The following is a 16,332-nucleotide window of genomic DNA, read 5'->3' on the forward strand; positions in this document are numbered from 1 at the left end:
TTCCTGACTTTTAAGAGGTAGAGTGGTTAAGTGAACTAACCACTATACATCTCTTCAAAGGTGTTCACTCTTTGTAATTGGGATTACAAATGCTTTTTCAAAGCTGTGTATAGTGGTTCAAGCTTTTAACCCCAACACTCCAGAGGCAGAGGCCAGCCTGATCTACAGAGTAGGTTCCAAGACAGCCAGGTGTACATAGAGAAACTCAGTTTTGAAAAATTAAAAAAAAAAAGAAAAAAGGAAGGCTTTTCAGAATTAAGGTTACAGTTGTTTTGAAGCTTATTACCAGACTTTAGAGCACTAACTGCAACAGACATTGGACTGTCACTACTTTGATGGGGATAAGGCATTGAGAACAAACATAAACTTTTGTCATTCTCTTTAGACAACTATTACATGGCCATTTTATGTATAGCATACCTTTGTGGAAGACACCTTTGGTCTAAGGAAAGTTTCTGACATTATAAACTTTAATAGTTCCCATCAGTAGCATACAATCTGGAGTACACTGAAGTATAATTCACCTGGGGGGAAAGAAGACAAATACCTCAAGTAAGAAAAACTGTAAATATAGAATTACAGTAATCCATATTTAAATACATAATCAATTATGTAATAGGGGCTCAAGAACTAATGAAAGAAAATAGAGTAAACATAAAAACCCTAAAGCAAATTTTAGTTTAAATTACTGTTTTATCAGGCAATCAATCTGTTATGGTATAATATAAAAAGTTCTTCACATAAATTTAATGATGAATGAAACAGAAAAACCACATATTTGTGCACTTACCTTTTGTTGTAAAGAAAAACTCATCCCATACGAGCAGTTTTAATGCTGAAACTCTTATTTCACATCATGCTGCAGAGTACAGAGGGTTTACAATTTAAGGAAAAAGAAAAAAATACCATACAGTCAGACTCATTACTCACTTTGGATAACCCTATATTGGAAGTGCACGGTCTTTTTTTAGAGTTTTAGGTACAACCACACACGAAAAACTTTCCCACCTAATAAAACAAATCCTCTTCCCTTATATAATTTAAGAGCCTGAGTTTCAAAGGGACACAAAAACATCTAAAGAAATACTTGTCGAAAGAAAAGATGCTCTTTGAAAACAAGACTGACAGTCACCTCCTTCAATAAACAACTGTCTCTGATGATATGCTGGAGATAGTCGAGACCTTCAGGAGTATCCCTAGCCGACCCACCTCCACCTCACAAACTGCACACGGGACAGGGACACAAAGCTCACGCATCAGTCCTAGGTGTTTCTGCAAGCAACAGCGAGCAGAGCTGACACCTCCAGGCCAGCGCTCCTCCCTCACATCCTAGTCCACAGGAGAGGGCGGGTCGGGAGGACAGGCCAGGTAGGCGTGAAAACGAAGCGGGCCTCAGGCCTCCAGGGCGTTTCAGAAATACAACCGCAGGCGCGGCGTCCTTACTTTCCGGGAGCTGCGTCCCCTCGTGGGCGGAAAGAGGCGAAAGAGCCCGGGCCGCACTCCCTGAGGATCGGCAGCCGCCCAGCCCTCCCAGCCCAGCCGCAGGCTTCCAGGAAGACCCGCCTCCTGGGGACCTTCCTGCCTGGCGGCGCTTCTGCGACGCACGCAGGGGGCGGGGCCGGCAGCGGAGCACGTGACGTAGGCGTCCAGCGTACTGCCTGACCCGAAAGCCAGGCCAGAGCGGCGGCCCGGGTTCCCACCGTTCGGGGGAAGCGCAGCACCGGCGCGGGGAGTCACTGGTGCGTGCCAAAGGGGCTTAAGCGCGCCGCGAGCACCGCGCGGGGCCTCGAGGGACCCTAGCCGCGGGCGCACCGGGCCGCCCGCCGTTTCCGGCTCCTCCCTGGAGAGCCGCGTCGGGCGCGCGAGGCGAGGCGCCGGGCCGCGGGTGGAGGAGGACTATGAAGCTTCCGAACATCCTGCTCACCGGTTAGGGCGCGCGGCGGGGCCGGGCCGGGGGTGCCGAGTGCCGCGAGGTCCCGGGGCGCCTGAGGCCGCGCGGCGCGGCGTGGCGTGTCGCGTCAGGACCCCGGCGCTCGCGGCCGTTGAGGGGTGGGGGCGGGGCTGATTTGCTTGGCCAGACGCGCCGGGCCGAGGAGGAGAGCGCCTGCCGCGTCCCGCTCCGCTGCTCCGTCGGAGGTTTGGTCTTCGTGAGGCTGGTATTTCGCGCGGAGAGCGGGCCGCCGAGCCTTTCTCGGGGTCGTCGTGGTCGGGGCCGGGCTTGGGGTGTTGATGTCGAGGTGTCGTGAGACCGTTTCTGGCCTTTAGGAGACGTGGTAATTGTGCGTGGTTCCGTCCGTGGGCCTTCCTGGTCGTGACTCCCCCCCACCCCCCCTTTGCTTCTGAGAAACACTTCCCAGAATGATTCGGTAGACGGTTCTGGGTGCTGGTGAAGAGACGTGACTCGTGAACTTCTTTCCGTTCGTGTCACGGGCTTTGTTGTTGTTTTCAGTGCTGAGGCTTCTGAGCGTTTGTGCCGTGGAATTATAAGATCCGGATGGGGCTCTACTGAGCGTTAACTGAAAATACTAAGTGGTAGCATTTAACAGCATCATGGAATGGGTATAGATGTTAGTCCTTTAAATAAAAATAAGAGCGTGAAAGCCAAGTTTTCATCAGTTAATGAGTCTGTCTCGGTTGTGAGGCTTTAAGACCCTTAGGAGGAACATTTGACAATATCTGATTTGCATGATCAGACGGTGTCTTGAGGTTGAAGACACTGAAGCCAGGAGGCCACAGAGAGAGACCCTGGTGATGTAGGTAGCTCAGTTGGTGGAGTTCTTACTGGTAGATATGAAGCCCTGGGTTGGATGCCCAGAACTACAAAAACTTGATGGGGTGGCTTGTGTCTGTTATCCCAATACTAAGGATGAGAAGTTAAAGGCCAGCCTGGATTGCACAGCGCCCTATCTAAAAAATCAAAACTAGAGCGACACGCTAAAGCCTGCAGATTCTAATAGAATGAGCATGGTGAATACAGAGTTCACACATGTTGAATCAAGGGTTCAGATTGGTGTATCACAATGAAAATATCATTTTCCTGAGTATGAAGACATTTACCAGAGCTACTTATAATGTCCAAGTTGATTTCAATTATTTTTAAGTTTGAGTAGCTGAAATTATGAATTTGATTGTCTTCTAATTGTAGTAGCAATAAAAGGAGAAAAGCAACGAACAATGTATAGTTTCATTTATGCAAAAGGATATCTATGCTGGATATATATGATGTGTGTATATGCACACATATTTTAAATACATACCAAGTAACACATTATACCCCTTAGATATACACAAGCACAAATAGAGATTTAAGTGAGAAACTAGTTTACAATAATTACTTCTGGGGAAGTTACTAGAATTAGGGGTAAAAAGTAATAATGAGATCTCTTGTACTACTTAAATCCTTCTCATTGAATGTTTTTAAGTTGTTATTAAAGCAATAAATGATGGTAGTTTGAGGTACCTGTTTTTTTTTTTTTTTTAAGTTTGTTTTATGTCTTTTGCTTTCATATGTGTTTGTATGAGGGTGTCAGATGTCCTAGGACTGGAGTTATAGGCAAATGTGAGCTGCCATGTGGGTGCTGGGAATTGAACCCTAGTCCTGGAAGAGCAGACAGTGTTTTTAATAGCTGAGCCATCTCTCTAGCCCCTAAGGAGGCTAATTTTATGCTGGGAAATTTCATGGTCTTGGCTGGCAGTATTGGCAGTAAAATTGCTCTATCCCTGGAGATTAGGATACAGAGACTGACAGCCAATCATTTCTGGAGAATTTTTGGTTTTATTTGGTTTTGAGATAGGGTCTCTATGTATCCCTGGCTGTCCTGAAACTATGTAGAACAGGCTGGCCTTGAACGCACAGAAATTCACCTGCCTTTGTGCTCAGAGTAAAGGTGCATACCACCATGCCAGGCTTTCTGGAGAATTTTTTATTAGATATTTTGGTATATATTCAGATATGATTGCTAATTAAGAAATTTTTCATATTAGTGACGATAAGGGCAGAAGATGGCTAACATCTAATAAGTAGTATTTGAACAGTGGGTTTTTTTTTTTTGTGGCTTTTTTTACAGGTACACCAGGTGTTGGAAAAACCACACTGGGCAAAGAACTTGCATCAAGATCAGGATTGAAGTACGTTAATGTGGGTGATTTAGCTCGAGAAGGTAAGGAACACTTTGATTGGAATTTTGTGTTTATCTCAAGTAGTAGAGTGTTAGTACTGCTAAGTATTCCTAGAGGGGCCAAAAAACAAATGTCCTGGTAATAAGCAAAACATACTCTGCTAGGGATCCAAGAAATAAAGAGCATCATATGTCCAGTATTTTTACATAGTTATTTTGGACATTTTCCCTTTTCTAACTCAAAATTGTGGGGCAGTAATAACTGGCACAGTTCTGTGGGGAGACTGGATAGATAAGGTCTGGTTATGAAGAGGGAAAGTGCTGTGGGTTCAGCAGACAGAGAGGTTTGGGTGATTCTACACATATGTAAGAGACAGTATATTCATCTCTCCGGAAGGACAGATTATCTTGAATTTGAGCAGTATGACATGACTGTGTTACGTTAGTTTTTAAAATCACTTTAACTTTGACAGTTGCATGCCCAGGCTCATTGCATATAGTCTAAAGTGATGTTTTCACTTATTTTACCCTGTTTTCCCCTAATCTTTTATTACTTAATTTATTTGTGTCATCCTTTTTATAGTCACAGAAGGAACTCTGTATTTGAGCAAAGGGAAGGTTAAGTGTGCTTAAAGTAAAAAGATTGATGTTTTGTGTTTTAAATATATTTTTTAAAAAGTTTTAACACATTTGAAAATTTTAAATTCCTAACAGTTGCTACTGAAGTAACTATTTCGGTTTGATCTAATTTCCATATTTTTTTTAAATGACCTAAAGTCTGATCACCGGATATCATGGAGTCTGGCAAGATGGCGTCTCCCAAGAGCATGCCGAAAGATGCACAGATGATGGCACAAATCCTGAAGGATATGGGGATTACAGAATATGAGCCAAGAGTTATAAACCAGATGTTGGAGTTTGCCTTCCGATATGTGACCACAATTCTAGATGATGCTAAAATTTACTCAAGTCATGCTAAGAAAGCTACTGTTGATGCAGATGATGTGCGATTGGCAATCCAGTGCCGTGCTGACCAGTCTTTCACTTCTCCTCCCCCGAGAGATTTTTTGTTAGATATTGCAAGACAAAGAAATCAAACCCCTTTGCCATTGATCAAGCCATATTCAGGTCCCAGGCTGCCACCTGATAGATACTGCTTAACTGCTCCAAACTATAGGCTTAAGTCTTTACAAAAAAAGGCAGCTGCTCCTGCAGGGAGAATAACAGTGCCACGGCTAAGTGTTGGTTCAGTTTCTAGCAGGCCAAGTACTCCCACACTGGGCACACCAACTCCACAAACCATGTCTGTTTCAACTAAGGTGGGCACTCCAATGTCCCTCACAGGACAGAGGTTTACAGTACAGATGCCTGCTTCTCAGTCCCCTGCTGTAAAAGCTTCAATTCCTGCCACGTCAGCAGTTCAGAATGTTCTTATTAATCCATCGCTAATTGGGTCCAAAAACATTCTTATTACTACTAATATGGTATCACAAAATACAGCCAGTGAGTCAGCGAATACATTGAAAAGAAAACATGAAGATGACGATGATGACGACGATGATGATGATGATGATTATGATAATTTGTAATCTAGACTGGATGCATGTAATGTGTATACGTGGTCTTGAATCCGTTGTATTGAAATTGAACAAGCATGTTAGATGTTTTAAAGCTGTATTTTAGAAAATGGTATTTAATAAGTATACTTACTATGCTTTTTTATTGAAATGTTCAGTTTTAATAGAAGTAGTAATGTTTTTTTCATCAACGTTTATGCATAAAAATAAAATTGTCATTTATCAGTTTGATTCTTGGTACTTTGACAATTATGTTCAGAAACAGTTTCCCCCTCAGCTTGAAATTGTGACGGCCTTTGTTATTATATCTCCTGTACTGCCTACCTCTAATGTCTTCAGTTGTTCATCTTATTTTACAGCAGGGTCTCTCTAGTACTGGCTGTCCACAAACTCACCATGTTGGTCAGGCTGGCCTTGAATTCTCAGGAATCCTCCTGGTTCTGTCACCTGAGTGCTGGGATTAAAGATATGTACCACCACACCAGATCAGATACTTATTTTAGAGTCTCTTTTGTGTATTAAGAAAATACTCTTAGAGTATTATCTCTGATTTATATAACTATGGCACCTATTTGGAGAAATTACTTGGTCAAGATTTCTTCATATTACTAAATTATATTTCATTTAAATGTTTAGATTTAGCTTTTTCAGTAACCTAATTTTTTCATTGTGTTTGGGGGTGGGGGTAGGACTTGGTTTTGTTGTTGTTTTGAGATAGTGCTTTACTCTGTAGCAACCTTAGCTGTCCTGGAACTGTGTAGACCAGGTTGGCCACAAGATCCGCCTGCCTCTGTCTCCTGAATGCTGGGATTAAAGGCATACACCACTACCACCACCACCTGCTGCCCGCCCCTAAGAATCTTTGGCATTTTTCCGCAGTTTTTTATGTATATGGCTTCTGAGATAGCTCAGTACTCTGCAAGCACAAGGTAAAAGGCAGGGTCTTGCTGCTCACTGTTGGCAGGTGGAGACAGGCAGGTCCTGAGAGCTTGCTGGCTAGCTAACCTATTCCAAACAGTGAGCTTTATTTAGTGAGAAGCCCTGTCTTGAGGCAGTAAGGCTAAGTGCAATAAAGGAAGGCACCCAGTGTCCTCATCTCTGCAAAGATACTCACACATACATTGCTATGCATGCAACACACAGAACTTTCAAGCTCCCCTAACATCTTGAGGTTATGCTAGGTACCCACCCAATTCCACCCCTAGCAACACAAGCCAATTTCCAGACTTACCTGTCATCTTCAGTTTATTATAAATTCTTTGAGGGAATGAACTGTATCTGTCTTTATATATTCTGTTCACTGGTATGTCTTCATCCCTTCAACCACTAGTACATGTTCGGTAAACTTGTGTTTTTGAAATGAGTATTTGAAAGTGTATTACACTGTTTCATTAAAATATGTTGGCATGATCCTTCATTAGCCAAGTGGTAGTGGTGCACACCTTTAATCCCAGCACTTGGAAGCAGAGACAGGCAGATAGATCTCTGAGTTCAAGGCCAGTCAAGGCTACATAGAGAAACCCTGTCTTGGAAAAATAAAAATAAAAAGTCCTTCTGTTTTGGAAGCCAGTGAGATGACTTAGTAGGTAAAATCACACAAATGTGAAGAATTAACACATGCTTTGATCCCTACATATTCTACACATATAATATAGACACATAATTATAAAAAAAAATTTAAGACCTTCATTTCTACATCAAAAAAGCCTGGGGAGATGTTCAGCAGTTAAGAGCACTGGCTGGTCTTGGGGACCCAGATTTGGTCCCCAGACTCACATAGCTCATAAATGTAACTCCAGTTCCAGAGGATCCATCACCTTCTGGCCCCTGGACACCAGGGATATACATGATTCACAGACATACAGCCAGGCGAAACATACATACACATTGAATCTTTAAAGAAAAAAAAATCTTTAAAACACATCACAGTAAGTATTCTAATTCTAAAGGTTAATTTTACAACATATATCTGTTTTATCAGCATATAATTTTTTTTAAATAAAAGATGTTTGTCTGTTTTGTCTGTATGTGAAGTCTATGCACTATTGTGCATGCCTGGTGCCCATGGAGGCCAAGAGAGGGACTTGGACAAAGTCAATAGGAACATACAGTTTCTGTTTATCAAACTTGTCTTTCTTGTTATGAGTTTCAAAGTTAATACAGCCCGTATCTGAGAAAATAAGCTGTGTCAGTAGATCAGTGGTGCGGATCTCTGTGAGTTCAAGGCTAGCATGGACTACAGAGCAAGTTCAAGGATAGCCAGGGCTACACAGAGTAACCCTTTCAGGGGAGGGGGAGAAGACTTACCTGACCATGCCAGTTCTGAGTGGCATCTGCTTTGTGCCATAGCAGAAAAATCAGGTGAAAATGGATTACAAACAACAAATACGAGACAGCATTGCTTCTGTGCTACAGAGGATGGAGTAGTATTTGGTAATAATTTGGATAGACAAGACACTTGAATGATCCAGGAGAACACTGTTCTGAATTCTTTTGGGGTAACTGTCCACTCTCTCCGTGCAATACAAAGATGAACTAGATGAAAAAGTATGTCACGATAAAAGAAGGAGAAATCATCCACTAGTGATGCTATTAGTCTAGCTAAGAATGTTAACATCAAGGAAGGAAAATACAAATGAGGGAGGACTATGACAGCACAATCACTTACCATCTTTGTGTGCTTACAGATAAATGCAGAGCATAGATAGTCACTGTACAACTTAAGCATGATTCCTCTTAAGTTCCATTTGTTCCAGTTTGAATCCACAGTGCCCTCCATACATATTTGTGAGTTTGTTTGAGGTTGGGTGGGGGGAGGGTCTTACTATATAGCCCTGGCTAGCTCAGACTCGGGGCCACCTGTCTCTGCCTCCTGAGTACTGTATTTGAAGATGTATGTCACCATACCCAGCTGTTTTAGATTGAAATTAATAATAGTTGTTTTTTTTTTTAATTATGTGTGTATGTGCATGTAAGTGTAGGTGCCCACAGAGGCCAGAGGTATTGGATCCCCTGAGGTTAGAGTTACAGGCAGCTGTAAGATGCCCCATATGGGTGCTGGTAACAATTCTGGGCCTGTGCAGGAGCAGTACATGCTCTTAACCAATATGCCTTCTCTTCAGCCCCATTAGTCTCACTTAGTGATGCTGGGAGTTTGTGAGACTTGTAGGAGGTAGGGCCTGGCAGGCAGAGGTGCTGAGGTCTAACCTTGCCGGCTGTTGCGTCCCTTCTACTTCTTGGGTTGGTCGCCATATGAAGTAGTGGCAGCTGCAAGTTCACACCACCTTGGACTGAAGCAGCTTGGTCATACCTTCCCTGACACAAGGGCTGACATCTGAAAGCATTTATCAAATCTTGACTCCTGTTGTCAGGCACCTATTTAACATACCAAAATGGACCTGGTCTCCAGATTCACCCAACATCCCTCATTCTCTACATGTTACGGGGTATTCAGCCATTTGTCCCGGGTTTGAGACTAATAGTCACAGCAATGAGAAAGGTAATTGCTACGATATGGACCAAGGATTAAGTAGTTCCTAAGTACCACATACTTTCGCTGCTATAGTTGATGGCCTTGGATGGTTTTACTGAGCAAGGATGCCCTGCCTTTCACAGCTTTTTTTTTTTTAATTTATTGATAGCACTTGGCAGTGATTTATGAGTTAGTTCATATTTGTCAAGGAAGAAGCGTACTTGGCAATGGAAGCAGCATTGCTGTTTCTCCAGTCTTCCACACTAAGGCAATTCAGTTTCTTAGGCTGACGTTTCTGCTGAGTATTTATCTCAAAGACAGGAGTCACACCACGTGCAAGAGAGGTAACTTCACTCTCCACTTAATTTCAACCTGTAAAAAAATGTAAGAGGAAATAGGAAAGAAATTGACTTTATATCCTGTGCTTATAAAGGTCAAAATGCGGGTAAGTCTAGATTGTAGTTGAGGATGAGTGTCTGTTTTAGCTCCTTAGAGAAAACTTCTCTGGAAACTAGCTGTGACTTGTTGAAAGTTCTAATGTTAAATTTAAATTCCCCACTTTTTTTTTCCTAATCCAGTGGTAGGATCCAAACACAGGGCCATGCACACATTAGGCACACATTTACCACTGAGCCCAATTCCTGACAGCCCTAACTTGTCATCTCTGTAATTTTTGTCTTTCATTTTGGTTGTTTTTGAGACAAGGTCTCTTCAGTCCCAGGCTGGCCTATAACTTTCTTTGCAGCTGAGAATGACCTTGAACTCTGATTATCCTGAGTGGATTATAGGCATGTAGTAACACGCCTGATTTAGTTAATGCTGGCAATCAAACCCAGGGCTTCATGTACAATAGGCAAGCATTCTACCAACTGAATTAAAGGTGTTTTTCCCCCCCAATTTTATGTATAAGTTTTTTTGCCTTTGTGTATGTATGTATGTTTACCACATGTATGCCCGGTTCCCAGCAGAAGCTAGAAAAGAAGGTGTCATACAATAGTGAGTCACCATGTGAGCTCTGGGATCTGAACCCAGGTCTCTGAAAGAGCAGCAAGTGCCTTTAATTGATTTGCTATCTCTTAAGCCTCTGACTTTTAAAATAAAGCTGTTTTTTGTTTGTTTGTTTTCAGTTGACTATTTGTGAGATTGAACTCAAGGCCTTATGAGTGCTAAGCAAGTGCTCTACCACTGAGCTACAGCCCCAAGTCCAAGACCATCTAGTTCTTGAGAGGAATGGCTTCTAGGGATTATTGACTCATCCCCAGTCCTTATGAAAGTGTGATCAGGAATTGGGATTTATTTCCAGAAGAAAGAATCTAAGATTGCTTAGAGTGAATTTATATTCTTGACTTTAATCTGGAACCAAATCTTGGTTTGTTTTTGGTTTGGTTTGGTTTCGTTTTGCTTTGCTTTTTGAGACATGATCTCTATGTAGTCCTAGCTGCCCTGGCACTTGCTATGTAGACTAGGCTGGTTGCAAACTCAGCGATCCACCTGTCTCTGTGTTCCAGAGCCTTGGGATTACAGGCATGCGCCACCATGCCTGGCCAACGAACCCCATCTTAATGTGTCTAAAAGTCTTTATATTTGTCTGTTCATGTGTTCTCTTTTCCTCCCAATCAATAACAACAAAAAGTGTTATTTTCTTCTATTAATAGTCTCATAAACTTTGATATTGGGTACCCCCCTTAAAGTTATTTTTTTTTTAATTAAAAAAAAAAGGCTGCAGAGATGACTCAGATGTTAAAATGCATACTTCTCTTGTAGAGAAGCCAAGTTCAATTGTTAGCACCCACATTAAGTGGCTCAAAACTGCATATGACTCCAGTTCCAGGAAGACCCAATGGCTCTGGCCTCTGTGTGTACTCACACTCCAACCCTAACCCTAACCCCTCATATGCACATAGCCACACACATACACATAATTAAAAATAATTTTTTTAGCCCGACATGGTGACTCAGGCCTTTAATCACAACATTTGGGAGGATAGGGCAAGTGGATCTCTGAGCTCAAGGCTAGTTAGAGATGCATAATGAGACCCTGTCTTAAGGGGGGGGGGCATAAATCTTATATTTAAAAAATTGTATTTGTGCCAGGTAGAGGTAAATCATGCCTTTAGTCCAGCACTCTGTAGGCAGAGGCAGGCAAATCTCTTGAGTTGGAGGTCAACCAGTCTTCAGAGCGAGTTCCAGGACTGTCAGGGCTACAAAGAGAAGCCCTGTCTTGAAAAAAAAAAAAATTCTATTTGGTGTTAGAGAGATAACAGAGGACCAGAGTTAAGCTCCTAGCACCTAAATCAGGGCTTATAGCTAGCAGCCCATAACACAAATTTCAGGGGTTCAGCACTTTTTTCTGCTCTCCTCGAAAATCAGCACTCAAGTACACAAACTCACACATAATTTAAAATAAAAAAATCTTAATTTTTTTAAACATGTAAGTTTCAAATGAGCTAAGCATAGTGGCACATGCCTATAATCCTAGCACTCCAGAGTTTGGGATCAGAAGCTTCTAGTTCAAGGCCGGGTTGGACTACATGGTGAGGCACTGACTCAAGGGCACAAAGCAAGCAAAGTTTTAGATGTGTTGCCACCCAGGTTTCCTTCTAGGTAAGTTCCAGTTTCTCAGTGTTGCTCTTTCTGTTTGTTGACCGAATGGCAACCATCATATTGTGCCTTTTCTTGCATCTGAAGGAACCGTTGATGTGTTTCTTCAAATCTAGAATTAATTAAAAACCAGTGAAAAATATCAGGAAATACTAAAAAGCTAATATAAATCTCTTCTAGGGCAGTTATATGATGGCTATGACGAAGAATATGGTTGTCCCATTTTAGATGAAGACAGAGTGAGTATGACTGAACTGAAAATATATTTGTTGAACTTCATGGGCAAATTAATTTTTGTTTCCTTCGGAGCACTCATCTTTTTTGTGTGTTCATGTGTTCATTACAGGTTGTTGATGAGTTAGAGAATCAGATGAGAGAAGGCGGCGTTATTGTTGATTACCATGGTTGTGATTTCTTTCCTGAACGCTGGTTTCATATAGTTTTTGTCTTGAGAACAGATAATAGTATATTGTACAAACGACTTGAAACAAGGTAAGGAAAAGAAATACATTGATTTTGTTTTTTAGAGCAAATGAATTTTATCCTGAGTCATGAGGTTGGCTGATACTACCATGAGAAGACTTTGTTTGAAAAGTAGCTGCTTTAATTCTCTGTAAAGTAAATCGGTGTGATATGATTATACTGAACCAAAGACATTTGTACACATGAGTACTCTCTGAGTAACAGAATATCTCAACTGAATTTTTTTTTTCAAGACAGGTTTCTCTGTGTAGCCCTGTGTCTGCCTACCAAGTGCTAGGATTAAAGGCATGCACCACCACTGCCCAGTTTCAACTGAAAATTTGATTTAATAAAATATATCAGATAGAAACCCCCACATAATCATGTTTTATCCTCTATACAAGCCTTTCCTAGAAAAAGAGCCAAACAGTAATATTCTTTATTTAAGGACTCTCCATTCAAATTATCCCTACACCAACAATGGGGAAGCTTATGAAAATTAACAAAATATGCTCTGGATGGCACACACCTGTAACCCCAGCACGTGGTAGTTAGAAAAAGACTGGTTTCTGAGTTCAAGGCCAGCCTGGTTTACAAATTGACTTCCAGGACAGCCAGGGGTACACAGAGAAACCCTGTATTGGAAAAAAAAAATTAAAAATTAAAAAGAGGGCTGGAGAAATGGGCTCAGAGGTTAAGAGCACTGGTTGTTCTTCCAGAGGTCCTGAGTTCAAGTCCCAGCAACCACAGGGTCGCTCACAACGATCTATAACGAAATCTGGTTCCCTCTGATTGTCCGGCAAAACACTGTATACAAAAAGAGAGACAGACAGACGGAACTAACAAGAGAATTCAGCATTTCACAATTACTAAAATATATATTGGCCCCACCCATATAAAGCATATTTAACCAGAAAAGGGAACTTGGAGGGAAAACTACTGGTTCTTTCTCATTCTCTGGTGCATTTGGTCTTCACCTGAGTCTAGCTTTTTCTGTTACTGTCCCGGTAAAACTTGCCTCTTCCTCTGCCTCTCTCATTGCCCCTTTAGTAGCCTCCCATTCCTCTTTCTTCTCATGAGAGTTGGGCATTTCCTATTCTGTCAAATCTTTCTCTGATTCATCACTGTTTCTGGCACTCAATTAGACATCACTTTCAAGCATGGCTGCTTCCTTCTACAAACTAACTTTACTTTCATTGTTTGGGATTAAAGGTGTGTACAACCACACCTGGATCTAAGCTTTTCTTTACCTGCAACTTGCTCTATACCAGGCTGGCCTTGAACTCAGATCTTCTTGCCTCTGTCTCCTGGACTAAAGGCATGTTTGTATTCCAGCCAGATCACACAACCTGGAACGTCTTTGGATGTGATTTTTTGCCAAAGCAGCCATGTTTTGATTTAAAATTCTTCTACAGGCCCTGTAACTTTTTAACTGGCAATTTAGTTGTTAGTTTACCTACTGCCTAAACATTAATTGAATTACTTTTATTACCTTTGGGATTGGTAAAATACAGATAACATTATTGTGATGAGTTATCCAATTGATATATGGTAATACTTTCCTCTTGTGTATACTGTCTGTCTTTATCATAAATCCTTGCTATGGATCCCTTTATTAATCCCTTAGCCAAGAATCTGGCTTGAGGTAGGTACTTGTTTGTTGGCCAATTAGTGGTAATTTTTTGAGCAGCTAATAAATTAGCACAGAATTTAGATAAACCTAATGTTAGTCTCATAATTCTTAGTTTAGCCCTCATGTCAAAGAAGCCCGTCATATAGATGTTAGTCTATTTCCTCTAGACAAAGAGAGTAGGAAAAAAGTTTTCTATAATTTTTGATATATTCAAAAAAGTGGCTAACTCACTATCACAATCAATAGAAGACACAGACACCTGCTAGATTTTTTAATAGCCTTATTTCACCCAGAACAGAGCATATACTAACCCTCTAAAGTACTTTTACCTCCCAGCCCCATCCCAAGTTACCTCCCATCCATAGTTCCATAAATACTTGTTTATTCTTCATCTGGGCCAGTTCCTCCATCCGTGCCGGCCATGTGCTTCTTCCTTCTTCCTCCTCCTCTACTGACTCCTTCCCAAGATCCTCAAGCCCACAAACCATAGCCACACCTACCCCATTTGCCCTGCCCCAGGTGTGTTAGCTTTTTATTGGTCTAACAGGAATAAGTTTTTAGGCAAGGCTACAAATATTTTGTAGTACCTGTCTGCTCATAAAAGACAGCAAGCAGACCTTAGGGAGCAAATTAATTAACAGTCAAATACAAAGCACCAGATCTTGCTGTTACAGTTCCCAAAGCTATAGTTAATGCCATTATGTTCACTTAACCTCTCTTTGCCTTCTAGGGGTTATAATGAGAAGAAACTACAAGACAATATTCAGTGTGAGATTTTTCAAGTTCTTTATGAAGAAGCCATAGCATCTTACAAAGAAGAAATTGTGCATCAGCTGCCCAGTAATGAACCAGAAGAGCTAGAGGATAATATCAACCAAATCTCAAAGTGGATTGAGCAATGGGTCAAAGACCATAACTCTTAATTTAGAGACTGGGCAGCCAGGCCCCACCATGGCATACACCTTTATCCCAGATCTTAGGAGCAACAGCTGGTCTACATAGTGAGTTCTAGGCCAGCCAGCGCCGTGTAGTAAGACTCTGTTTCAAAGGAAAAAAGAAAAAAGCCTGGCCTCAGTACAGCTACCCTTGTTGAGATCACTCAGTCCACGCAATAGAAACACCCAAGGCTCAGCAGAAGAAAACTGTGTTGCAGCTCTAGCTGCTGCCTGGATTTCTCTTCTCCATGAGAAAGCTTAAACAATCTCAGATACGAATATCATTTATTAAGGAGTGAGCCTGAACATTGTCTTCAAAATGATAATAAATTTGATCATTGAAGTGTAGGTGATCTCTTAAAATAAAAATGGAAAACTAAAGATACACCATCACTATCCCTTTTTTATTTTGAAAAAACTAGAGGGGGCTGATGAGATGGCTGAGGTGTAACATCACTGACATAAGGCTGAGGGACCTGGATGCAGTGTCTGGGACCCTCATGGAGGAAGGAGAGAACCGACTTCACCCTTCAGTCGGTCGTCAAGTTCCACATGCGCACACAGGCGTTAGGCAGGCTTAATAATTGGCGGACTGGGGAGATGGCACAGTGAATAAAGTGCTTACAGCACAGGCATGAGGCAAGTTTGCCTGTAAACCCAGCCTTGGGGACACAGCCCTGGGACGAGTTGGCTGACCAGACCAGCTGGACTGGCTAGCTCTGGGTTCAGCAAGAGGGTACTAGAGTGAGCAAGAAAGATGACTGACATCACATATACAATATACACATACCAAAAAAAAATGGACTAACAATTTTGGGGAGCCAAGGAAGGCCCAGATGAATGAAGTATGAGTGAATGTATACAATTGATGTGTGCACAGCCATGTCAGGGGCCCCTTAGCCTCAGACCCATAGAAAAGCTGACTCCCCAGGGCTCAGGGATGACAAGCCTTCCTGTGGTTAGTGTGCATGTCTACTGTGCAGAAAATGTCCCTGCAGCTTTCCTCTCTGGGTGTTCACAGCCTAGAGACTACTCGTACTGAGATTTGCTAACCCTGTCTCCCTGTGAACCATAAACATGGCATCCTGATTATCTGCAGCACCACCTCCTAGTTAGCTGTATGCAGTCACTCTCCTCCCAACAAGCTGAGCTGTAGGATGCTGTGACTTCTCTGCCACAGGGTCCAGTCCACCTGACAGACAGCTTTTCTGCCTGTGTCATGTCATCAGTCCCTTGCCCACCCTAGTCAGGTCTGTCCCTGGAGCTACGCTGGACACGGCAAATGTTACTTGGTCTGTATACAGAACTTACTAGGTACAAAATGTTTTACTGGCCTTTTAGTCCACCTCTCTCCCCAGGTCATCTTTCTTTAGAAAACGTTACTGGTTTTCTGTATACCGTTGCACAGAGTTTATGCCTATAAAACATGTATAGATCTGGACGTGTTGGTGCACGCCTGTAATCCCAGCACGGGGGGGGGGGGCAGAGGCAGGCAGATCTCTGAGTTCGAGGCCAGCCTAGGCTACAAAGTGAG

General features: G+C 42.2%; 3 protein-coding genes across 8 annotated transcripts in view; 2 read left to right on the forward strand and 1 right to left on the reverse strand.

Annotated features, from left to right (window-relative positions):
- The window catches only part of Rad17 (RAD17 checkpoint clamp loader component), a 26,558-nt gene extending 24,492 nt beyond the window's left edge, over nt 1-2,066 (reverse strand). For 2 of the 6 annotated variants that reach the window (XM_060385643.1, XM_021626666.2), the window contains exons 1-3: nt 1,444-1,566; nt 791-859; nt 421-524 (exon numbers count right to left, since the gene is read on the reverse strand). In XM_060385643.1, coding sequence (XP_060241626.1) covers nt 421-462 — 42 coding nt within the window. In that variant the 5' untranslated portion in view covers nt 463-524; nt 791-859; nt 1,444-1,566. Of the gene's footprint in view, nt 1-420; nt 527-790; nt 860-1,132; nt 1,189-1,209; nt 1,229-1,443; nt 1,567-1,924 lie in introns of those variants that run through there. The other 4 variants (XM_021626669.2, XM_021626668.2, XM_021626667.2 and 1 more) reach the window with 4 other exon arrangements.
- Ak6 (adenylate kinase 6) lies at nt 1,772-15,183 on the forward strand. The gene is made up of 5 exons (XM_021626683.2): nt 1,772-1,926; nt 4,068-4,160; nt 11,949-12,007; nt 12,115-12,260; nt 14,594-15,183. Exons 1-5 carry the CDS (start codon nt 1,899-1,901, stop codon nt 14,784-14,786), a joined length of 519 nt encoding a protein of 172 aa, XP_021482358.1. The 5' UTR covers nt 1,772-1,898; the 3' UTR covers nt 14,787-15,183.
- On the forward strand, nt 1,881-5,926 carry Taf9 (TATA-box binding protein associated factor 9). The gene is made up of 3 exons (XM_021626680.2): nt 1,881-1,926; nt 4,068-4,160; nt 4,896-5,926. The coding sequence occupies exon 3, from the start codon at nt 4,913-4,915 to the stop codon at nt 5,705-5,707; it is 795 nt and encodes a 264-aa protein (XP_021482355.1). The 5' UTR covers nt 1,881-1,926; nt 4,068-4,160; nt 4,896-4,912; the 3' UTR covers nt 5,708-5,926.
- Nucleotides 15,184-16,332: the final 1,149 nt, after the last annotated feature.

Source organism: Meriones unguiculatus, chromosome 6 (assembly GCF_030254825.1).
Source record: "Meriones unguiculatus strain TT.TT164.6M chromosome 6, Bangor_MerUng_6.1, whole genome shotgun sequence".
Lineage (NCBI taxonomy): Eukaryota > Metazoa > Chordata > Mammalia > Rodentia > Muridae > Meriones > Meriones unguiculatus.